Source organism: Bos mutus, chromosome 21 (genome assembly GCF_027580195.1).
Source record: "Bos mutus isolate GX-2022 chromosome 21, NWIPB_WYAK_1.1, whole genome shotgun sequence".
NCBI lineage: Eukaryota > Metazoa > Chordata > Mammalia > Artiodactyla > Bovidae > Bos > Bos mutus.
Genome location: NC_091637.1, coordinates 27762701 through 27788811, shown reverse-complemented (window position 1 = coordinate 27788811; position 26111 = coordinate 27762701). Strand labels below are relative to the sequence as shown.

Below are 26111 nucleotides of genomic sequence, written 5' to 3'. Positions count from 1 at the left end.
GTAAAGAACCTGCATGCAAGATAGGAGACACAGGTTCCATCCCTGGTGCGAGAAGATCCCCTGGAGGAGGGCCTGGCTACCCACTCCAGTATGCTTGCCTGGAGCATTCGAAGGACAGAGGAGCCTGGCAGGCTACAGTCCATGGGGTCGCAAAGAGTTGGACTCGACTGAACAACAACAAGAAAAGGTCAAAGAGGGATGGGGGCATCTGTTTTATTCACTAAAACTTAGGCTGTACTTCATAAGTTTCTGGCTCACCTTATCTCAATAGGTGATCTTGCTTCCTATTTTTATTTTGGATGGAAGGCTGAAAAAAAAAGAGAGAAACCCAACACTTTATAGGGGAGGAGAATTCAGAAACAATTGAGTGCAGCAGCTCTGCTCAGAGAGGAAGAAGCCCAGTAGCAGCCACCGGAGTGTGACTGCTCTGTTTACTGCTTGGTTTTCCTAGTGAGGACCACGGTCGTCAGCAAAGAATGCTCAGTGTGCTTTATTTAAGAGATGGCCCTGAATAAACTATTTTAAATACATGTTTGACATGGAAAGATCCAACAGTTTAAAAATACATGAAAATTGTATTCTTTTATGATATCTTGATTTTTCTATTTTGTCATCTTTTCTGGACAGTTGTTCAGTCTCTCAGCTGTGTCCAACTCTTTGCGACCCCATGGACTGCAGCACTCCAGGCTTCCCTGTCCTTCACTACCAAGTGCCATTTTTGTGTGAGTTCTTGCTGGCTGTTCCTTCTCAAGTCTCTGTGGTTCTTGCTTTTTCCCCTTAGAGTACTCATGTTGCACAGGGTCAGCTTAGTGCTTTGGTAATTGGAGCTTTCCCCTTGGGTTCAGAACTACTTTGTAGATTACCCCTAGATTCTTATCTACACCAGATCTCCTGTATCCACCGGCCTACTGCCTGTCTCTCTGCTTCAGTATTCCACAGGCACCTCAACTTAAAGGCGACTAAAACTGAATTCGTCATCTCTTCTGGTTTTTTCATGCAGCTGTCCAATTCAGAAGCCTCTCACCATCATCTTCAGCTTCTCTTCCTTCACTTCCACTTTCTAATTGGTCTCCCTGCCTCAACTCTGTCTTCCATGTCACGATGTCAGAATGGGTCCTTAGTATCTTTCCACTGAGCTCACTGTTGCTAGCCTGACATTACAAGACCTTTGGTGTACTGCTCCAGTGGCTCTTTTACCCACATGGCAGCAGCTCTGTGTGCAGCAGCAGCAGCCTATTGACATGCTGATTCCTCTCTGGAACCACCTTTTCCCACTTTCTTTCCTGGTCATCCTTCAAGCCTAAACTCAAATTTTGCTTTCTTGGGGACTCAGTCTCCTATCTTCTCAGTCAAGCCTTGTCCTCTCCACCTGCTGTGGCACCTCATGCACCATTTATCTAGTGTTCCAAACCTTCTCCTTGAGCCCCTCAGGAAGAGAGGATTCTATTCTTGACCTCCACAGCACTTAGCATCAAAGTCTGGATTGAATAAATGAATGGATTGTTTTAAAATTACAGCCATAAGGATGGTAGGTTTTGACTGGTTGTATGTCTCAGTTAATGTTAAGGAGTTAAGATTTTTCCTACATTTGGGGAACACTGACTTTTAATTTAGTCCATCCTGGATTTGGTCTTCTCCCAGATATAGGTCGTCATGATCTGTGGCTCAGACATAAACTCCTTATTGCAAAATTCAGACTTAAATTGAAGAGAGTAGGGAAAACCACTGAACCATTCAGGTATGAACTAAATCAAATCCCTTATGATTATACAGTGGAAGTGACAAATAGACTCAAGGGATTAGATCTTATAGACAGAGTGCCTAAAGAACTTTGGACAGAGGTTTGTGACACTGTATAGAATGCAGTGATCAAAACCATCCCCAAGAAAAAGAAATGCAAAAAGGCAAAATGGTTGTCTGAGAAGGCCTTACAAATAGCTGAGAAAAGACACACGAAAGGCAAAGGCGAAAGGGAAAGATATAAGCATCTGAATGCAGAGTTCCATAGAATAGCCAGGAGAGATAAGAAAGCCTTCCTAAGTGAACAATGCAAAGAAATAGAAGAAAACAATAGAATGGGAAAGACTAGAGATCTCTCAAGAAAATTAGAGATACTCAGGGAACAATTCATGCAACCTTGGGCATAATAAAGGATGGAGACGGTATGGACCTAACAAAAGCAGAAGTTATTAAGAAGTGGTGGCAAGAACACACAGAAGAACTATACAAAAAAGATCTTAATGACCCAGATAACCACGATGGTGTGCTCGCTCACCTAGAACCAGACATCCTGGAGTGCGAAGTCAAGTGGGCCTTAAGAAGCCTCACTATGAACAATGCGAGTGAAGGTGATGAAATTCCAGCTGAGCTATTTCAGATCCTAAAAGATGATGCTGTTAAAATGCTACAGTCAGTGTGCCAGCAAATTTGGAAAACTCAGCAGTCACAACAGTTCTGGACAAGGTCAGTTTTCTTTAGAGTCCCAAAGAAGGGCAATACCAAAGAATATTCAAACTACCACACAATTGCACTCATTTCACAAGCTAGCAAGGTAATGCTGAAAATCCTTCAAGCTAGGCTTCAATAGTACGTGAACCGAGAACTTCCAGATGTACAAGCTGGATTTAGAAAAGGCAGAGGAATCAAACCAGAGATCAAATTGCCAACATCTGTTGGATCATAGAAAAAGCAAGAGAATTCCAGAAAAACATCTACTTCTGTTTCATTGACTATGCTAAAACCTTTGACTGTGTGGATCACAACATACTGTGGAATATTCTTCAAGAGATGGGAATACCAGACCACCTGACCTGTCTCTTGACAAACCTGTATGCAGGTCAAGAAGCAACAGTTAGAGCTGGACAAAGAAATGGTTCCAAATTGGGAAAAGAGTGTGTCAAGGCTGTATATTGTCACCCTGCTTATTTACCTTATAGCAGAGTGCATCATGTGAAATGTGAGACTGGATGAAGCTCAGGCTGGAATCAAGATTGCCAGGAGAAATATCAATAACCTCAGATTGCAGATGACACCACCCTTAATGGCAGAAAGCAAAGAGGAACTAAAGAGCCTCTTGATGAAGGTGAAAGAAGGGAGTGAAAAAGCTGGCTTAAAAGTCAACATTCAAAAGATCATGGCATCCGGTCCCATCACTTTGTGGCAGATAGATGGGGAAACAATGGAAACAGCAACAGACTTTATTTTCTTGGGCTCTGAAATCACTGCAGATGGTGACTGTAGCCATGAAGCTAAAAGACACTTGCTCCTTGGAAGAAAAGCTATGATAAACATAGACAGTGTGTTAAAAAGTAGAGACATTACTTTACCAACAGAGGTCTATATAGTCAAAGATACAGTTTTTCCAGTAGTCATGTATGGATGTGAGAGTTGGACCATAAAGAAGGCTGAGAGCTTAAGAATTGACGCTTTTGAGCTTTGGTGGTGGAGAAGACTCTTTGAGAGTACCTTGGATGGCAAGGAGATCAAACCAGTCCATCCTAAGGAAATCAACTCTGAATATTCATTGGAAGGACTGATGCTGAAGCTCCAATACTTTGGCTACCTGATGCGAAGAGCTGACTCACTGGAAAAGACCCTGGTACTGGGAAGGATTGAAGGCAGAAGGAGAAGGGGCCGACAGAGGATGAGATGGTTGGATGGCATCACTGACTCAGTGGACATGAGTTTGAGCATCTTCTGGGAGTTTGTGAAGGACAGGGAAGCCTGGTGTGCTGCAGTCCTTGGGATCGCAAAGAGTCAGACACAACTTAGTGATTGAACAACAACAACAGATATAGGTTCTCCTTGTCCTGTCCATTCTTGTAACTTCCTGTCTTTCCACCACTTGGAATCTGCTGAAAGGACAGTGAAGCCGCCTAAAATTAGGATCTGAAGTTTTGGCAGGAAGCCCTTCACAGTTGGTGATCTGAGTAGTATCTTTGCCAGTTGGAGCTTAGAACAAAGAAACCAAACAAACTCTTTGCACTTTCTGAAAAGCAGCTTTTTGCTCCTTCAGAAATTGGAATTCTGGTCAGTGGATGCTGATTTTGAAGTTGTGTGTAGAACTCAGAGCCCAGTGGCTAAGAGTGTCGCTGTTCTTGATGCCCACACTGGTTACCTAATTAATGAATTTGCAGCTTGTTTGGAATTGGAATTACAGCCTAGTAGGATTTTGGAGCTACACAGGGCTTTCTCCTTGAGTTGATGTATCCCATTCCCTAAATGGGGAACACTAAGGTTACTTACCTATTTAATGGCAGACTTGGGTTCTGATCTTGGTGTTCATGGCCTCTTCATTTTCTGTTTAACAGCATGTTTCAGAATTACAGGGGTGATAGTACTGGAATCATTCTTATTGGAGCAACACTTTGTTACTTGTGGTCTCCCCACAAGCCTGAATATTTGGGGAATGAGACTCTTTACCAGAAATCCTTGTGCGACTTACACAATTATGCATTTGGTTTTTTCCAGTAAGAAAAATGATGAGTAGTAAGCAATTTTATAATAAGGATGATGTTTTTAAATTACTTATTTGAGTAAGTAGTAGATGAACTTAGCAGAACACTATTAAGTGAGAAGTGCTCACAGTGAAAATAAATTTTCCTGCCTGCCTGCCCCAGTTTCTTTTTCTCTACCCCAGAGGAGACAATCCTGGAGTGGAGAAAATCCCCTTCCTTCTTTTTCTAAAGTATCAAAATTTCTGAAGTACCAAATTTAGTAGTACTAAAAATGCTTTACTTCAGTTTTAGCCTTCATAAAACTGAGTGACTTACTTTAAGAATCTGCTCTCCCCACCCCTCAGCATTTTATGGTCAAATAGAGCAAAGTGGAAAGAATTACAGTGAGGACTTGAATCTCATCAGCTAAGAGTCTACCGTTGTACTTCACTCACTATATTTGTATTCTCACAAATCTGTGTTCTCATCCACTCACCTCTCAGTGCCTTCCGAAGTCCTCATAAAATCTGCCTAGACAGACAGCAGTGGATGGTTTCGCTGCTTTTGCCAGTGACAGAAGCCAGAGGCCTGAGGTGGAGAGACGTGGCATGGTCAGTGGTTTAAACTGGGGATGCTCGTGTGCCTCTGTGTATTTGAAACGATAAGGATGAGCTGGGCATAACAACCTATGTTATAGATGTCCTTGGTTTAGTGTGTAGGCTAAGAGCCTAACTGAACATCCTTTTGCATATTTCATTCTCTCTTGGCCCTGTCTTGTTCACTGGTCTCCCTCTGGTGAATTGAGCTGTGTTCGGCTTTATCAGAGAAGTGAGCTGCTGTGTTACCCATTCTGGGGAATCCATTGAGTTGGTTGAGGCGTGTGCTTTTCTGAAGAAACATACTAATTTTGATTAAAATGCTGAGAACCATTGTTTTAGAATTCTTATTTTTCCCCTTATGTGAAATAATCGAAATTTCTCTTATTGTACTCATCTAGAAGCTTGTACCGGAGAAGGCAATGGCACCCCACTCCAGTACTTTGCCTGGAAAATCCCATGGATGGAGGAGCCTGGTCGGCTGCAGTCCATGGGGTCGCTAAGAGTCGGGCACGACTGAGCGACTTCACTTTCACTTTTCACTTTCATGCATTGGAGAAGGAAATGGCAACCCGCTCCAGTGTTCTTGGCTGGAAATCCCAGGGACAGAGGAGACTAGTGGGCTGCCGTCTATGGGGTCGCACAAAGTCGGACACGACTGAAGCGACTTAGCAGCAGCAGCTTGTACATTAAGACGTTATTGTATAAACCCCTTTCTAACAGTAATTTTTATAAGTAACGTAATCTTTTGAGTATTACTTGATTTTTCCTAAAAGCAAAGTTAAAAATAGACATTTGAAGTTCAAAGTGGGATCTAATGAATGTGTCTTAAAATATTTGGCAATTTATTCTGATTGGGAATGGAGAAAGAAAAGGAAAAAAAAACATAATGAAGAGATACCCCATCGTCCCCTCACTTTGAAGATGATCGTGTTAACATTCTGTATATCCTTTTATATATCCTTTGTTTTCCTATTCATGTTTAAACTTTTCTCTATTTGAAAGTGATCCTGTTAAAAATGAGGTAACAGTATACAAGCTGTTTCAGAATTTACTTTTCCTCCCTTCACATTAAATGAATTTTCTCATTTGATTTATATTCTTTTACAAAATGAAAAGCTATGTGCCATTCAAACTATATGCAGGACAATAAATTTTCATTCCAAAGGTTATGTTATGGAGGTTCTCTCCTGGTATAAGATCACTTTCAGTTTGCCCTTGTTAGGAAAGGATTTAAAAGCAGTGCTGCTGATTAAAGAAGTGGATCCAGGCATGATGAGCTTAGAGCCGTGCAAGCAATTCTTATTTTTCATAAGTCAGCTAAGCTTGGACAAACTGGCAGTTGCAGATTATTTTTATCATGTGTAATTTAGTAGGACTCTTTCTGTTTAGCAGAATTACTCCTATCATCACTGTGTCACATTGATGGAGGAATTTTTTTAAAATATATGTGTCTCTGTCATTTTTTAAAAAAACAAAACAGCTTTGTTTCCAGTAGAGGTCTCATTAAAAGGAGGTTTTGCTGCACTTGACTGCAAGATTGAAACAAAACGTTAGTGGACAGTTCTTATCTATGGTTGGGGACAGAGGGATCCTTTCTTTGCCTCTCGTTCATCTGGCAGGAAAGTTAATCTAGTGGCTCTGAATTGAGGGAAGTGGGCTTTCTTTATAGGGATTCATTTTCTCAGGGGGCATTAATGTTCGATTAAATTTGCTGTGGAAAGAAGTGGGCCCACAGCCCCATGGTGGATATCTTCTCATGATGCTCACGACAGCAGTGTGCTAGGAAAGCTCACCTGTGGCACAGACGTCGATAACTCTGGGTGACAGCAACGGCCTGGCAGTGTCATGCTCAGCGTTCTCCCTTCCACCCTACCTTTGGATAACTCTGGAAAGCCTTTAGACAAATTGTCAATGTCTGTATATGTTCAGCAACCCCAGCTGCAGAGAATGATAACACTAAAAGAGATTGAATTACTTTAAACTTCCAAGAGCAATGAACCCAATTTATAAGAAATTTACTCTAAATTCCTTAGTGCCCATCCTTTAGATAGTGATTTATTTCCCTCTTCAGTAAAAGCTGTGACAGGAGAAGAACCTGAATTATACGGACGTTTGAGCAGCAGCAACTCTGGGCGCTCGCATCACTTATTTTACCCAGGGATTCTTTGAGAGGGGTGGAATTGTTTGTTCTTTTGTTATGGGCTTGTGTGCATGATATGTATACTGGAAAAGCCCCACCCTTTTTTTTCTTTAGAGTAATAAACAAAATGTGAAGATAATTCTGTAGTAAAATGAAACTAGGTTGAGCAGTAGTGTTTCAGCTGATACTGAAGCAACCACTGACCAAACCTATCGAATGGTCTTATCTGTTTTCCTGTAATATGTATAAGTACTGAGTTCAGAGGTATTTGTTGTTTCCTTTCTTTGCACAGTGTAAGGAAAGCTTTTAAATGTTTTTATGTTGTTAGATACTTTAAAAATGCTGTTCTAATTTCTGTCACTGTTAACTTGCAGAATTAGCTTGAGCATTGATTTCAGCTGGCCTGAAGTGAGTGTTGAGTGGTGTTTGTCCAAATTAAGTTAAAACAAAGGAAGTTCCTGTGTATACTTTCCTGTCTCTTACAACAAAAACAGAAGCAAGCAAAAAACTTCTGTAATTATTAAGTGCTCTTCAGAGTACCTAATATTAAAAGTATGGATTTTGGTATTTTACTGTGCTAAATTGTTTGCTAGAGGTTCTCATCTACTTTATGAAAGACATTCTCTTAAAAGATAACTGTTTTTCTTTTCCTCTGTCAGAACACAACAATGGAGGAAACAGCTATATGGGAACAACACACGGTGACACTTCACAGGGTGAGTTCTGTTGAGTAAATAATCTGCGTGTAACTCAGGATCCTGGCAGTTTCTGAAAACAATAGAGGAAAGCCAGATGTCAGGAAGCCAGAAGAAAGGGGAAGAACTTTTCTATAATCCTTTGTTTAAAATCAGAGTTGCAATAAATTCTTTATTAAGGTCAAAAGTGAGCATGATTACTTTTTCATATATCCTTTCGGTTGTTATTTGTATATTGCTGTTTTCAGTCATGACTTAAGAAATCAAGTGGTTTATATTTTAAGTTTTGAGTGATCAGATAAAAGACACCGTATGCTGGTGTAAATGTGTAAACTGTGTTAGTGTTTCTGAGTATATAAGTATATATTGTAAGCTTGGGGTTTAAAATTGAACAAGGTCATGCAAGTAATAAAATCTTAAAAGATATTCCTTGTTTTGAAACATGTAGAACCAAGCTGTTGCTTAAGCATTTGCAGATGGTCAGAGAGCAAATTACAGTGATCTGGGTAAGATTAAGAACTTTGTGGTACTTCCCTAGAGGTTGAGTGGTTAAGACTCTGCACTTCCACTGCAGAGGGCATGGGTTCAATCCCTGGTCAGGGAACTTAAGATACCACATGCCATGTGGCTCTAGAACTAGATGGAAAATTCTGAAATGAGGATTAAGTAAATGATAGCTTTAAAATACTTATGTTAAAAGAAAAAAGTAAGAGCTTTGTCTGAAATGAACCTGTTTGGAATTTGAATTCTAGCACTGCCTGCTTCCCTTTAGAAATGAGCACGCATGGTCCAACTCACTTCTAAAACTTCGGTTTCCACAGGTGTAAAATGTGGCTGATGCCACCTAATAGTACTTGGCATAAAGTCATGCTGCCCATAGGTCTCCCTTTTCCTCCCTCTGAAGAGAGCTGATTGCGGATTCCCCTTCTCCCTGGAGAACGTGCAGAAAGAGATGAGAGAACAGACAGACGTTTTACACATACTGTTTCTACCCGCTGTGTCCATTACTAGCAAGTTAGAGAGGGGGAAAGTCATGTTCCTAAATTGCGATCTTGTCAATCTTTGAATCTGCACATGATAGGCAATGGGTAAATTCAGTTCAGTTCAGTTGCTCAATCATGTCTGACTCTTTGCGACCCCATGGACTGCAGCACGCTGGGCTTCCCTGTCCATCACCAACTCCCGGAGTTTACTCAAACTCGTGTCCGTCGTGTTGGTGATACCATCCAACCATTTCATCCTCTGTTGGCCCCTTCTCCTCCCGCCTTCAATCTTTCCCAGCATCAGGGTCTTTTCCAATGAGTTGGTTCTTCACATCAGGGGCCAAAATATTGGAGTTTCAGCTTCAGCATCAGTCCTTCCAATGAATATTTGGGACTGATTTCCTTTAAGATTGACTGGTTGGATCTCCTTGCAGTCCTAGGGACCCTAACAATTCAAAAGCATCGATTCTTTGGTCCGCTTTCTTTATAGCCCAACTCTCACATCCATACATGACTACTGGAAAAACTGTAGCTTTGACTAGATGGACCTTTGTTGATAAAGTAATGTCTCTGCTTTTTAATATGCTGTCTAAGATGGTCATAGCTTTTCTTTCCAAGGAGCAAGCGTCTTTTAATTTCATGGCTACAGTCACCATCTGTAGTGATTTTGAAGCCCAAGAAAATAGTCTCTCCCCGTTTCCATTGTTTCCCCATCTATTTGTCATGAAGTAATGGACCGGATGCCATGATCTTAGTTTTCTAAATGTTCAAACTACTGCACAACTGCACTCATCTCACATGCTAGCAAAGTAATGCTCAAAATGCTCCAAGCCAGGCTTCAACAGTACGTGAACTATGAACTTCCAGATGTTCAAGCTGGATTTAGAAAAGCCAGAGGAACCAGAGATCAAATTGCCAACATCCACTGGATCATCAAAAAAGCAAGAGAGTTCCAGAAAAACATCTACTTTTGCTTTATTGACTACGCCAAAGCCTTTGACTATGTGGATCACAACAAACTGGAAAATTCTTCGAGATGGGAATATCAGACCACCTGACCTGGTTCCTGAGAAATCTGTATGCAGGTCAAGAAGCAACAGTTAGAACTGGACATGAAACAACAGACTGGTTCCAGATTGGGAAAGAAGTATGTCAAGTATTGTCACCTTGCTTGTTCAACTTGTATGCAGAGTACATCATGCAAAATGCCGGGCTGGATGAAGCACAAGCTGGAATCAAGATTGCCGGGAGAAATATCAATAACCTCAGATACACAGATGATACCACCCTTATGACACAAAGTGAAGAAGAACTAAAGAGCCTCTTGATGAAGGCGAAAGAGGATAGTGAAAAAATTGGCTTAAAACTCAAGACTCAGAAAACTAAAATCATGGCATCTGGTCCCATCACTTCACGGGTGAATTAATTGTTTTGAAAAGAAACAGTGATTTCAGATAAAATATACTCAATTTTTTTTGTGTCTCTCTAAATAGTAAAAAAAAAAAAAAAATCATAATACTAACCTTAACTTTATAGAGCTAAGGTATGGCCTGAATTTGTTTGAAATATCCTGATAGATAACATATTTAAATCAGATTAAACATATATTATCATGCCTTATAGTCAATTGGCTAGTGTTTATAGAATAATTTGATAGTATTTTATCATATTTCATTAATTTTCTTAATACTTCCATTGTTTTTATTGATATAATTTACACACATTAAAATTCATCCTTACGTATAGTCCTGAGTCTGCCAAACGCATTTAGCCCTGTGACAGTCACATAACCACCACTGCAGACAATGTACAACAGTCGGTCACCCTGAGGTTCTCCCGCGTGCAGCTTGTAGTCAGCCCCAAGCCCTCACCTTCAGCACTTAGCAACCCCTGGTGTTTTCTGTTCTGTACATTGGCCTTTTCTAGAATGACATGAGAGGAACTCATATAGTATGTAGTCTTTTGAGACTAGCTTCTTACACTTAACCTAATGCACTTGAGATTTCTCTGTGATAGACTTGTATCAGTAGTAGTTTCTTCTTATTGCTGAGTTAGCATTTCATTGTATGAATATAGAATAATTCGCTTATTCATTTTCAGCCTGGATACCTTTGGTAATTATGAATAAATCTGCTCTGGTACACAGGTTTTTGTATGCTCATACCTTTTCCTTTCTCTTGGGTAAACTCCTGGGAATGCAGTGTTGTGGGTTTTATGGTAAGAGAATGTTTAGCTTTCAAAGGACCTGTCATTCTTTCTGTACTATTCTGCATCTCAGCCAGCAGCTCATAAGGGCTCCAGTTACTTTGTATCCTCACAAACAGTTGATTGTATCAGGGCTGGAGTGTTGTTTTCCTCCTCCTTTTTATCTATTCTAATAGGTATGTTGTGGTATGTCATTGTGGTTTTAGTTTGTAATTCTCTAAAGATTTAATGATGTTGAATATCTGTTTATGTGCTTATTTGTCATCTATATATCTATCTTCTTTAGGGATTCCCTGATAGCTTAGTTGGTAAAGAATTCGCCTGCAGTGCAGGAGACCCCAGTTCAATTCCTGGGTCGGGAAGGTCTGCTAGAGAAGGGGTAGGCTACCCACTCCAGTATTCTTTGGTAAAATGTGTTCACATATTTTGCCTATTTTTAATTAAATTGTTTGTTTTCTTATACTGACCTTAAATAAATAGAGTAACAGTTATTTCTCCGGCAAAAGTGGGTTTGCTGGGGATCAACAAAGAATTGCAGTTGAGGGTCTGCAACCATGACGAGACAGTGCAGGACCCCAGCAGACAATGGAGAAGAGCACTCTTTCATGGAGGGGAAAAGGAAGTTGGGAGGGCTGAAGTAAACAGTGAGTCCACCAGAGGAATGGAGAGCCCAGGGTATTGTGGTTGTTCCCTGGCTGAGTTGTGACAGTGGTGGAGCTCCTGGCAGGCAGGAAGAGGAAGTCAGTGTTATTCCTGTTGGGCTCTGCTAATAACACAGTGCACAAGCGCATCCCCTGCTGGCCACCTAACTCTATTTTAATTGAGGTTTCTGTGTATTAATTTTTACACTTACTGTTTTTTTAAATTGTGGTAAAATACACATAACAATTTACTATCTGTTCAGTTCCTTTTTTTTTTTTCTAGTTCCTTTGTCCATTTTTTAATTGGGGTTTTATTTGTTGAATTGTAGGAGTTTTTCTGTATTCTGGTCATTAATCCCTTATCAGTAGATATATGATTTGTAAATGTTTTTTTCCCATTTCATGGATTACCTTTGCATTCTGCTGACTGTGTCCCTTGCTGCACAGAAGTTGTTACTGAGTTTTGAAAGTTTTAATATCTTCTAGATACAAGTTCTTTACTAGATACTGTTTTGCACATATTTTCCCCTGTGACTTGCCTTTTCCCTGCTCTTAACAGTGCCCTTTGTAGAGCTTACGTTTTCAATTTTGATAAAGTCTAATTTATTAGTTTTTGCTTTTATCAGTTTTGCTTTTAGTTTTGTATTTGAGAATTCTGCCAAACCCAAGGTCCCAATTATTATTCCTGTTATTTTCTGGAAGTGTTTTTTTTTATTAATTAAATTTTGTATGTATTATAAAATAAGGGCAAGGGAATTTTTTTTTTTTTAATACAGATGTCCACTTTTTTGACCAACCACTTATGAAAAGGTTATTCTTTCTTCATTTAGTTGCTTTCTACCTTTGTCAGAAATCAATTGACTGGAACTCTCCTGGGGGTGCAGTGTTTGAGACTTGGCCTTCCAGTACAGAGAGCGCTGGTTCAGTCCTTTTTGGGAAACTAAGATCCCACGTGCCTCACAGCCAAAAAGCCCAAACATAAAACAGAAACAGTATTGTAACAGATGCAATAAAGACTTTAAAAACTGTCCACATGAAAAACAGTCTTTTAAAAAAAAAAATCAATGACCATTGTATGTGTGGGTCTTTCCCTAGTCTGTTCTGTTGAGCTGTGTGTCTATCCTTTTGCTTGTTGTTTCTGCCTTGATAATTGTAACTTTATATTAAGTGTGGAAATCAGGTAGTGTGACTCCTCCAAATTTTTTATTTTTCTATTATTTTTTAATTATTTTAACTAATTCCTTTGCCTTGCTATGTAAATTTTAGAATGTTTGTCAAATTACAAAAAAATCTGCTAGGATTCTCATTGGGATTGCATTGAATCTGCAGATCCATTTGGGGAGAATTGGTATCTTAACAGTATTGAGTATTCTTCAACAATATAAATTACGGATGTAGTATATCTCTCCATTTACCTTAGTACTGTTTTGTAGTTTTCCGCATAGAGATTCTACACACACTTTGTTAAGATTTCTTGATAAGCATATTTTATGTTTCCTTATGCTGTTGTAAATAGTAGTTTTTAAATTTCAGTTTTTGATTGTGTATTAATATGTAGAAATACAGTTTTTGTTTCTTTTAATAGTGAACTTGAAACTTCTAAACTTAGAAGTTCTAGGAACTTTCATGGTGGATTTCTTTTGCATTTTTCTATGTGGGCAGTCATTTGTGAATAGAGGCAGTTTTATTTCATCTTTTTTGATCTATTCATTTCTTTTTCTTGCCTGACTGTACTAGCTAGGACTTCCAGGATATTGCTGAATAGGTACTGTGAGCAGACATCTTTTTCAGCCTTGTGTGTGATGTTGGCAGTAAGGTTTTTGTAGATGCCTTTTATGAGGTTAAAGAAGTGGCCTTGTGTTTCTGTTTTGCTATTTAATAGGTTGAGGAAGTGCCCTTTTATACTTATTTTGCTAAAAGGCCTTTTTTTAAAGTCATGAGTAGATTTTGGATTTTTGCCCATGCTTTTTTCCTAAGTATTGATGGAGGTTATCATTAAATTGATTAAAGTTATCACTCTAAAGCTTTTAGTCTGTTGATATATTCAGTTTCTTGCTTTTTGGAGTTGAACAGCCTTCCATTCCCAGGATAAATTCTGCCTAGTTGTGATGTGTTGCTCATTTTATATATGGCTGGATTGCTTTGCTGATGTTCTGTGGAGACACTTGTTTCTGCATTCATGAAGGATACTGGTTAGTACTTTCTCCTTGTGTGTGTACTGGTTTAGGTTATTGGTTAGTACTTTTTTCTCGTATGTGTACTGATGTGGGATATTGGTTAGTACTTTCGCCTCACGTGTCTGCTGGTTTAGGATATTGGCTAGTACTTTTTTCTTGTATGTGTGCTGGTTTAGGAGTGAGGAAGGCTGCCTTTCTCCTTTCTGTGCTCCCTGGCAGACTCTGTGTGCAGCTGAAGTTCTCTCGACTCAGTGTAGCCGTCTGGTTCTGGAGTTTTCTTCATGAAAAAGCTTTTAACTAAACATTTGTTTTCTTTGATTTTGTATAGGACTCTTCAGGTTATATGTTTCTTCTTTGTTAGCTTTAGGAGATTTTTTTTTTGTAGCTTTGGTAGTTTGTACCTTTCAAAGTATTTTTTTCCTTTTATCTGAATTATCAAATTTATAGACATAAAGTTATTCATAACACTCCCTTATTTTAATGTCTTAGGATCTATAATATTTTCATTTTTGATATTGGTAATCTGTGCCTTCTCATTTTTTGGTCAGTCTGGCTGTAGGTTTAAACAATTTTATTGATTTTTCAAAATACCTGCTTTTCTTTTTAGTGATTTAAAATTTTCTGCTTTGTATTTCACTGGTTTCTACTCTTATTTTAATGTTTCTTCTACTTATATTGGGTTTAAGTTGCTGTTCTTTTTATAATTTCTTAAGGTAGAAGCTAGATCATTTGAGACCATAGGGTGTAATTTAACCACATACCACATTACATTTTTTCTCCCTTAATACCTTTTAGTTTTTAAATAAGTAAAATAAAATAAGACACTTAAATTAGCTAAAGGATGTTTCTCCTTTTTTACTGTTCTGCCAGGTTTTCTCAGTTTTGGGCAAATGCTAGTTTATTTTCTATAGATGTGTCTCATTGTCTTAGGCCAAGTAGGAAAAGATTCTGAATGGTGAAGAAACAAGAGTCTGATTTTCTGAATGTGTTAATTTAAAAGTGTCCCACCAGCTCTTCATGGAAGTGGTGGTGCTCAGGAAAAGGTCTGGGACTCCCGTCTGGAGAGATCAGTGTGGATTCCCTTCTCTCTCTCTTCCTGGGCTTCAGGTTTCTTTTGCTTTAAGGAGGGTACCAGCCCAGAAAAATGTCACCAAAAGATAACGTGGGGAGAAGATGAGTGTGTGTAATTCACAATTCTTTGGTTTTCAGACACATTTACTGTTGTCCTGGGAACACAGAGCTGTGTGCCCCTGGGCCTCATCAGAGAGAGACTAGGACAGAATGGAAATCCTCAGCAACCATCCCTCCAGGAAACGTTTTTGAAGGTTTTTAAAAATAGACCTGTCACTGTAAGACTTAACACCAAAGAAAGCATAATTCAGTTGACTTCATTCTCTGAGGCTGCAGAACTGTCTTCCAGATGTCTTTCCTTTCTTTGGTTTTCTGAGTTGATCCAGAATAAAATATGGACTATCTAGAGCACTGTCAGCAAACTTTTACTGTGAAGAGCCAGCTAATAAATACTTCAGGCCTTGCAGGCCATGCATCTCTGTCACGGCTATGGTTGCAGAAGCAATCATAGAGAGTAGGTTAACAGATGGGTGTCACTCTGTTCCAGGAGAGCTTTATTTACACAGTGGCAGCTAGCTGGATTTAGCCCGCAGGCCATGGTCTGCTGACCACTGATGGAGAGCAGTAGCCCTCTAGGTTTATTGTAAAGAAGAGTAACTGGATCATCCCCACTCCTTAAGATCTGGATTCTTTCTGTCTGGGATGGAACCCCTCATGTGTATGTTTAAAACCACATGTTTGAAAGGGAGGGCTGTGGCCTCTAGCATCACATATTTAAGAAACACTGGCAAAGGAATGAGACAGTCATTCTCCTAGAGGTGAGTCAAGTGAACCTTTGAAACAGTAGTGTGAAGGAGATAATTTGAGACTGTATGCTTTTGGCAGTAACCTGGAGTTGTAGACACTGTGTCTTGACAGATAAAGGCAAATCCATATTCTTTGACATCCAATGTTAGTTATGTGAAAAGCGAAGGTAACTTTGTTTTTCAAAAGAATAAAAATCCTGTGGATTAAGCTACCATTTTCTGCTGTTTACTGTCCAGGAAAATACATGATATGCTTCTGTATTTCCTCCTTCTTCTGTTTTCATCTTCAGAGGAAACTCTCTTCTTAGAATACTAGAAACCATTGAAATCCTATTCATTCTTCAAAGCTGAGTAATTTAGCTCCAGTGTATGCCAAGCACTGTTGTAGTTCTGGGAAGTTTATCAGAAAAGAAATAGGCAGCATTCCTTGCCTCATGGATTTTTTTATCCTCAGTGATAGATGAATATATACCCCAGGCGGTTGTTTATCCCATCTCCTCTTGCATTACCCTTTTAGTGCTTGGTGTACTTAGTTATGCCCAATGAAGCTTAATTTCCTAGGAAGCCTATATATTCAACACAATCGCTTTTCAGAGATAAAATAGCAGCATTGCCTAGTAGCAATATAATAAAAACCACAATGTAATTATAATTTTCCTGGTCTTAACATTGAAAAATGTAAACTGTGTGTGAATTGACTTTATAATAGATCTTTATTTAATTCAGTATATCCAAAATATTGTCATTTTCAATATGTAATTAATATTTAAAAATTGATATACTGTACTTTGCTTTTTCTTTTCCATACTGAGTCTTACAAAACCGATGCACATCTTGCAATTTCAGCACATTTCAGGTAAGAATAGCCACGTTTTGGGTGCTTAGTAGTTGTGTATTAATGGCTATAGTATTGGCAGGTGCAGGTCTGTCATTTGAGATGGTAGTGCATCCAGGGGGCCCTGTGTCCCACCCTTTCCTCCCATGATGTACCCATGGCTTTCTTTACTTTCAGATGTTCTCCCTTAGAAAACACGTATATGTTTATAGATCTTTGAGAAATGAATAAATGCTCCGGAATGAGTTGGTTCTCTCTACTTTTTTATTTTCTGAAAAAGTACTATTAATATGTGAAAGATTAAATGATATTTTTATACTAAAGAATTAACGGGTTGAGAGAACTTTGAGAGAAGCTTGGCCATGATGGCAGAGAAGAAAGACCTTGAGCGCACTTGGTCTCGTGGGTATACCAGAATGAACATCTGTTTACAGAGCAGTTACTGATGACCAAGTTTGGGGATATAAAGATCTACAACTAAAGATGATAAGGAGCCACATGAGATGGGTAGGAGGGGTGGAGTCACGGTCAAGACCCGTACCCTTAGGTGGGCAACCCACAAATTGGGAGGATGATCACAATGCAGAGGTTCTCCTGAGGCGTGGAGTGTGAGCTCTACATCAGGCTCCCCAGCCCACTGGTCCTGCACCAGGAAAACGAATCCCCAGAAACCCCAGGCCTTGGCTTTGAACACCAGTAGGGTTGTGAAAAGTAGAGACTTCACTCTTAAAGGGGCATAGAACGTCTCACACTGTCCAGGATCCAAGGCACAAGCAGTAATTGGAAAGGAACCTGGATCATATCCACCTTCTTATCTAGGAGAGCCTCCTAGAGAGTCAGGAGGCAACCACAGGGCTCCCAGGGGATACAGACACTGGCAGAGCCCATTTTGGGGAGCTCATTCTAACCTGTGGCCCCTGGTGCTGGCAGGGATCATTTTGGAATCATCCTTCCAGCTCATTAGCACCAGGACCCCCAGGGCCTGCAGCCAGAGACTCGGAGTCCTGGCTGCATCCACTTGTGAATTGGCACAAGCCCTGTGAGCAGCTTCACACACCAGTGGGCAGGCACCAGCCCAGCACCCTTTGGGCCTCAGCCCCTCTCACCAGCAGTTCCTGGGTTCCCTGCAGCCAGGGACCCCAGGACCTGCCTCTGCCCACCAGTTGGCTGGTACTAGCCCTAGAAGCTCTTTTTACTTCTTTCATAGGGCATGAGCCCTATGGTCCCCTGGACCTCATCCCTACCTGCCAGCAGACTCACACCAGCCCCAGGACCTCTTGGGACCTTGAGAATGGCCATCATCAAAAAGTCTACAAATAACAAGTGTTGGTGAGCATGTGGAGAAATGGGAACCCTAGTACCCTGGTGGGAATGTAAACTAGTGCAGCTTCTATGGAAAACAGTACAGCGGTTCCTCAGAAAACCAAAAATAGAGCTACCATATAATCTGGCAGTTCCACTTTTGGTTGTATATTCGAAGAAAACAAAGACTAATTTGTAAAGATACATGCACCTCAGTGCTCATAGCAGCGCTAGTTAACAATAATCAAGATATTAAAGCAACCTAAGTGTTCATCAGCAGGTGAATGGATAAAGAAGATGTGGTACATAAACACAGTGGAATATTGTGCTGTGCATAGTCACTCATTTGTGTCTGACTCTTAGCGACCCCATGGACTGTAGCCTGCCAGGCTCCTCTGTTCATGGGGATTCTCCAGGTAAGAATATTGGAGTAGGTGGCCGTCCTCTCCTCCCGGGGATTTTCCCAATTCAGGGATCAAACCCAGGTCTCTCCCACATTGCGAGTGGCAGATTCTTTACTGTCTGAGCCACCAGACAGTATGGAATATTCCTCATCCATAAAGAAGAATGAAATAAGGCCATTGGCAACAACGTGGGTGGACCTAGAGAGTATTACACTTATTAGATGATATGCAGAATCAAAAATAAAACTGGTGAATATAACAAAAAAGAAACAGACACAGATAAAGAGAACAAACTAGTGGTTACCAGTGAAGAGAGGAAACAGGAGGTTCAAGATAGGAGTAGAGGGGTTAAGAGATAAGACTACTGTTTATAAAATAAGCTATAGGGTTATATTATATAGGATGGGATTATAGCCAATATTTTTATAGTAACTATAAAAGGAGTATAATCTATAAAAACTTGTATCATGATATTGTATACTTGAAAATAATGTAAATCAACTCTATGTAAGTAAAAAGAAAATTTAAGCAGTATGTTGTACACCTAAAACTAAAAAAATTAAATGGGGAAAATATGTTGAAAGCAAGGAATCTAGTTAAGAGATAGATAATACAAGGTCAAGCAGGTAAGTGTTTCAAATAGAGAGGTAGTTGAATAAATAACCTTGGAACAACGGGCGGGGATAATTCAATGAAAAAAGGAATAGTCCTGACTAGATGGTACTGGGATAACTGGTTGAGCACGTGAAAACTAGTGAATTTTGACTCCTGTTTTACACCAAGAACATAATTAACCTCCGTGCTCAAAACCTAAATGTAAGTTAGAAGAAAACACAGGAATAAATCTTTATGACCTCAGATTAGGCACTGATTTCTTAGATAAGATCATGAAAATACAGGAAATTAAAGAGTAAACCGGTAAAATAAGGCTGCATCAAAATTAAAATTTTTTGTGTTTCAAAGGAAACCAAGAAACTTTCAGTAAGAAAGTGAAGGGATAACCCATAGAATGGGAGAAAGAAAATATTTGCAAATTCAGTATCTGATAGGGGCTTCCCTGGTGGCTCAGCAGTAAAGAATCTGCCTGCAGTACAGAAAGACAAGGGAGATGGCAGGTTTGATCCCTGGGTTGGGAAGATCCTCTGGAGGAGAAAATGGCAACCCACTCCAGTATTCTTGCCTGGAGAATTCCATGGACAGAGGACCCTGGAGGGCTGCAGTCCATGGGATCACAAACATTCGGACATGACTGAGTGACTGAGCACAAAGGATGCATGAGAAGGGACTTGTATCCAGAATACAGAAATTCAGAAGTAAAAAGACAATTCAGTTTTTTAAATGGACTGAAGAATTTTAATAAGATTTCTGCAAAGAAGATACAGAACTATTCAATAAACATATGAAAAGGTGCTCAGTGGCACTGACCATCAGGGAACCATATGTCAAAAGTGAGAGTGGCACCCTCTGGAATGACTGTGATCACAGAAGCAGACAGTAATAAGTGTTGATGAAGATGTGGATGTTGGCTGGTGGAGCCAACTGTGATAAACTAAGATATTCAAGAGGTAAACACAGAATTACATGTGACCAGCAGCTCTGCTGCTAGGCATATACCCAAGAGAAATGAAGATGGATACCAGCACAATAGCTTAAACATCAGTGTTCATAGCAGCATTATTCACGGTAGCCTGAAACTACAAATAGCCCACATGCCCATTCACCGATGATGAATAAGCAAAATGTCTTATATCCGCGCAATGGAATATTGCTGAACAAGAAATGAAGTACTGATACGAGCTGTGACATGAATTTATATGTCAATAAAGCTGTTCTAAGAAAAGAGGCCAGGAGGGTGGAATTCTGCATCAACTAGTGTATGATGGGTAGAAGTAAGCATTTACACTGAGGTGAGGATATAAGCTAAGCTAGCCTTGTTTTACCTGGTTGGATGCCATTGTGTATAATTGATAGAGTGCATTATCAGAGCCTTTGTGGTGGTGTTCAGTCATGAGTCATGTCTGACTCTTCACGACCCCATGAACTGCAGCATGCTAATCTTCCCTGTCCTTCGCTATCTCCCAGAGTTTGCTCAAATTCATGTCCGTTGAGTCAGTGATGGCATCCAACCATCTAATCCTCTCTGCCCCCAATCTTTCCCAGCATTATGACAGGTGTCAGTAACCACATGGAATAAACCTAAGTCTCAGAAAGGTCTACGGAAATGATCCCAAGGAGGAGCATCTTGACTGCAGGTCTCTGGACTCAGCATATAATGCTCTTCTCACTTATATGTAAAATTTAACTTTAAATATAATGGATATTTATGGAATATAATACCTAAAATTAAAAACTCTTGTAGTTCTAGCACATAAACTACATGTATATGTAATAAAATGAATCAAATAAAAAGTAGTAACATTGATAAGAAAGGGGCCAAAGTTTGGCTTTTTTTTCTTTTTTAAAGAACATTGGTGGTAAGTTCAGTTTTGTGGAGAAAAGGACAGTTTTGGAGGAGGACACCCCCAATTGCAGGTGTCCTGTTCAGTCAGTCAGTCATGTCCGACTCTGTGACTCCCTGGACTACAGCATGCCAGGCTTCCCTGTCCATCACCAACTCCCAGAGTTTGCTCAGACTCATATCCATCGAGTCAGTGATTCCATCCAGCCATCTCATATTCTGTCGTCCCCTTCTCCTCCTGCCTTCAATCTTTGACAGCATCAGGGTCTTTTCCACTGAGTCAGTTCTTCGCATCAGGTGGCCAAAGTATTGGAGCTTCAGCCTGAGCATCAGTCCTTCCGATGAATATTCAGGACTGATTTCTTTTACGATTGACTGGTTTGATCTCTTTGTGGTCCCAGGGATTCTTATTAAGTCTTTTCCAATACCACAGTTCAAAAGCATCAGTTCTTTGGTGCTCAGCTTTCTTTATGGTCCAGCTCTCAGATCCATACGTGACTACTGGAAAAACCGTAGTTTTAACTAGACTGACCTTTGTTGTGCAAAGTCTCTACTTTTTAATATGCTGTCTAGGTTGCTCATCTCACACGCTAGTAAAGTAATGCTCAGAATTCTCCAAGCCAGGCTTAAGCAATACGTGAACCGTAAACTTCCAGATGTTCAAGCTGGTTTTAGAAAAGGAAGAGGAACCAGAGATCAAATTGCCAACATTTGCTGGATCATCGAAAAAGCAAGAGAGTTCCAGAAAAACATCTATTTCTGCTTTATTGACTATGCCAAAGCCTTTGACTGTGTGGATCACAATAAACTGTGGAAAATTCTGAAAGAGGTGGGAATACCAGACCACCTGACCTGCCTCTTGAGAAACCTATATGCAGGTCAGGAAGCAACAGTTAGAACTGGACATGGAATAACAGACTGGTTCCAAATAGGAAAAGGAGTGTGTTAGGGCTGTATATTGTCACGCTGCTTATTTAACTTATATGCAGAGTACATCATGAGAAACCCTGGGCTGGATGAAGCACAAAATGGGAATTTTTGGAATCAAAATTGCCAGGAGAAATATCAGTAACCTCAGATATGTGGATGACACCACCCTTATGGCAGAACGTGAAGAAGAACTAACGAGCCTCTTGATGAAAGTGAAAGAGGAGAATGAAAAAGTTGGCTTAAAGCTCAACATTCAGAAAACTAAGATCATGACATCTGGTCCCATCACTTCATGGCAAACAGATGGGGAAACAGTGGCTGACTTTATGTTTTGGGCTCCAAAATCACTGCAGATGGTGATTACAGTTGTGAAATTAAAAGACGCTCACTCCTTGGAAGGAAAGTTATGACCAACCCAGACAGCGTATTAAAAAGCAGAGACATTACTTTGTCAACAAAGGTCGGTCTAGTCAAGGCTGTGGTTTTTCCAGTGGTCATGTATGGATGTGAAAGTTGGACTATAAAGAAAGCTGAACTCAGAAGAATTGATGGTTTTGAACTGTGGTGTAGGAGAAGACTCTTGAGAGTCCCTTGGACTGCAAGGAGATCCAACCAGTCCATCCTAAAGGAGATCAGTCCTGGGTGTTCATTGGAAGGACTGATGTTGAAGCTGAAACTCCAATACTTTGGCCACTTGATGTGAAGAGCTGACTCATTGGAAAAGACCCTGATGTTGGGAAAGATTGAAGGCAGGAGGAGAAGGGGACAACAGAGGATGCGATGGTTACATGGCATTACTGACTCAATGGACATGAGTTTGGGTAAACTCCGGGAGTTGGTAATGGACAGGGAGGCTTGGCGTGCTGCAGATCACGGGGTCGCAGGGAGTCGGACACAACCGAGTGCCTGAACTGAGCTAGGTTGCTCATAGCTTTTCTTCCAAGAAGCAAGTGTCTTTTAATTTCATGGCTGCAGTCACCATCTGCAATGATTCTGGAACCCAACAAAATAAAGTCTGTCACTGTTTCCATTGTTTCCCCATCTATTTGCTATGAAATGATGGGACTGGATGCCATGATCTTAGTTTTCTGAATTTTAAGTTTTAAGCCAGCCTTTTCTCTATCCGCTTTCATTTTCGTCAAGAGACTCTTCCTACCTGTGGTCTACTTATCAGTTAGTGAAGTGACTATAGGACTCCAGGCTTTCTGAATTCATTGGTGAAAAGGAACTTGAGCAAATGATTGCCAAGGATCCATTTAGTCCAAAAATTTTTTGACCCCGTGTTCACTGTGGAAACATATAACTGAAACAGTTTTCATAGAATGTTGAGGGTAGATTGGAAGAAGGAAAGAGGAGGCAAACGACAGAAACTGTAGAAGTAAACTGTGTGTGTAAGGTGAGAAAAGTTAGAATTAAGTTTTAGAATAAATGTAGAAATGTAGTTGTAGAAATTTGGCATAAAGACAGGAGGGAAAAAAGGCAAGAAGAATCTTCAAAGAGTTGAGCATTTTTTGAAGGAGACAGAAGAGTCTTTGGAGGAGGGTGTGTTCATATTGTGCAGTTCTATTTCAGCAGCCAGCAACTTTCAGGACTCTTTCCCCCCTTTTAAGAAGTCTTTTAAGGGATCAGGAAATACTTAGAGGGGAGGAAAGGGTGAGATGTATGGAGAGAGTAACTTGGAAACTTACATTACCATATGTAAAATAGATAGCCAGTGGGAATTTGCCTGGTCTCAGGGAACTGAAACAGGTGTTCCAGTATCAACCTAGAGGGCTGGGATGGGGAGGGAGATGGGAGGGAGGTTCAAGAGGGAAGGGTCATATGTACACCTATAGCTGATTCAAGTTGAAGTTTAACAGAAAACAACAAAATTCTGTAAAGCAATTATCCTTCAACTAAAAAATAAGAAGAATTTCAGCAGATGAGTGAGCAAACCATTCCTCTTGATACAGAAGGTCAGACAGTAAATAGTTTCAGCTTTGTTGGCCATATGGCCCCTGTTGTAACTACTCTCTGCAGAAGCAATTATAACGTAAAGGAATGGGCATATCTAGTGTTCAGTGAAATGGGAAAGTAACTGAACAGATTGTAGGTCTCTTGTTTACCATCAGATTAGTTTCACTACCAGGCAAAGGTAAAAGTACAGGTTAGTGTTGCTTGTGGCTGCCTGTGGTCTTGAAAGAATGAAATATGATGGAAATAAAATTCTTCTGATGCTTTTAATTCATCCAAAAACTATAGCCATGTATGTGTGTGTGCATACAAATAAATGAGATCATATTATATATACTGTTTTAAACCAATTCTCCCACCACCATAATAAAAAAATCATTATCTTGGACATTTTCTCATGTAAAGATATGAAAATCAACTATATTTTGATGCATCTAAATTTTTTTATGGTCAACATATGTGAGAAAAGTGGATTATTTTCCATTTCTTTGGAAAATCCCTCTGAAAAGCACCATGCTAGTGTTTTTGTAAATCCAATACAGAGTATACAATTGCCTTGGGATAGTAATAATTATACTACTGTCAATTTTGATTACTGGAAACAATATTAAAAGTTTTTTTTTAGCAAATGCTCACACTGTTCCTCTCCCCCATTTAAAGAAATGATTTTACAACTATCTTGATCATATAGTTATTATAAAATTTAACCCTTTCATCCTTTAATCCTCATTTAATCTTAGTATTGTAAGTAGGTATATCTTTATCACCAGTCCTTTTCATGTGATGCTTGTCATTTTGATTGTCAGAAAGTTATTTTCTATTAGGAAGGGATCATGAAAACTGATATTCCCTAAGGGTTTTTTTACATGTTTAGTAGCTTATCTCTGTCCTTTTATACTTGAAGATTAGCTTTACGGGACATAAAACCCCGTAAATCACTGTTTCCCTTGAGTATTTTTGACATAATGGGTCACTACCCTAATGTGATGATAATCTGATTTTTATTTCTTTTAAAATTTTTCCTAGATACAAATGAGTCTTCTTCCTTAAAATCTAGTCAGTTTACTTGAATATATTTTGGTGTTTCCTCTGAATTGGTATTCTCAGATATCTACAGGGATTTATGTCCTTTGAGTATGTACAGTTTTTTATCTATCTATATAATGTATATAGGAAAGGAAATATTATTTAATTCTAGTTTTACTGTTTTATTTTTTCTTTTATTTTGGTTTTGTTCTTTAGGAACTCCTTTTATTTATATGTTGTATCTCTTTTGCCTGTCTTCATTATTTGTCATTTCCTCTCAAATCCTTTTTTAAAAAAATCCCTGAATCATTTCTGTTTTAAAAATGATTTCTGTTTTACTTTCTTTCATGGTAGTATATTTATTTGTGTCCCTATATAAAATTGCTTTTAAAATTTTCTAATTAGTATGAATTCTGTCGGCCTCATTTTTTAGTTTTTGAAAATTCTTGTTTGTACTGTTGTGTCCTGTAAGTTTTCTTTATGTCTTTTCACTTGCTTCATAAAAGTCGCAGTTTTGATCCTTTATTTTTCTTTTGAGCACTCTTTTTGCCATGCTTCCATTTTCCTTAGGGATATTCTGCTGCTCACCATCTTCTGTAGCAGTTTTGTTGGGGGTTTTATCATAATCCCTTTTGTGTTCATTTTTATGGGAAATTAGCCTTCTTGAGCTTTTAGAAATTGGCTTAGTCTTCTTGTATGTGTATGCTCGTGCTCAAGAAACATAGCTACTGTTTTTGGACGCTTTCTAGGTCTGTGCCCTCCGCACCTTGTATGTTCTGCTCTCCTGTCCCCTGGAGTCTGAACCCGCAGTCTTCACAGGGCCTGGAGGGTCCGTATTGCAAAGTCCTGGGGTGACACCGCTCCCACCATTCAGGCCCTCTGCAGGCTCTTGCTCTCATTGATGACTGATTTCACCTGCTATTACGTCAGTTATTTGGGGGTTCCTCCAGTTTGGGGGACATCAGCTGCCTGTGGCTCTCGAGTTGGGAGCATGCACATCAAACAGGTGTTGATCCTCTCCACCTGCGTTGTCAATGGGGTGTATTGGTTACCTGGTTTTGTTGTGAATGTCTGTGGGTTTTTATTTGGAGATGCAGAAAATTCTAAATCCTTGAAACTACTATGGCTGCTAATGAGTATTTAGTGCTCAAATTCGTGCTAGTTGTAAAAAAGACAACTCTAAAGGGAAATGGAGTTAAATGGAATAGTCAGTCAGATACTTATAGTGCCCTAGTGCACTAACGTTGTTCAGCCACTTTGTGTTAGGCTGGTGCAGGGTTGGGCTTAGCTGGGACTGTAGAAGCATGTGTAGCTCCCTCCCAAGTGGAGCTCTGACATCCAGGCTACTTACTGTGCTTGTGTGGGGTCGGACTGGGTGTGGGTGCTCAGGGAGCCTTCAAGACAGGACTGCTGCCCGTGGAGGGCTGGGATGGTTTTAGGAAGGAGACAG

At 39.8% G+C, this 26111-nt stretch overlaps 1 protein-coding gene across 8 annotated transcripts in view; it reads left to right on the top strand.

Moving 5' to 3' along the window:
- Positions 1 to 26111, top strand: part of TJP1 (tight junction protein 1) — a 259219-nt gene that overhangs the window by 167273 nt on the left and 65835 nt on the right. For all 8 annotated transcript variants that reach the window (XM_070358471.1, XM_070358468.1, XM_070358467.1 and 5 more), the window contains one exon: positions 7835 to 7891. In XM_070358471.1, the coding sequence (XP_070214572.1) occupies positions 7835 to 7891 (57 nt within the window). The remainder of the gene's footprint in view (positions 1 to 7834; positions 7892 to 26111) is intronic.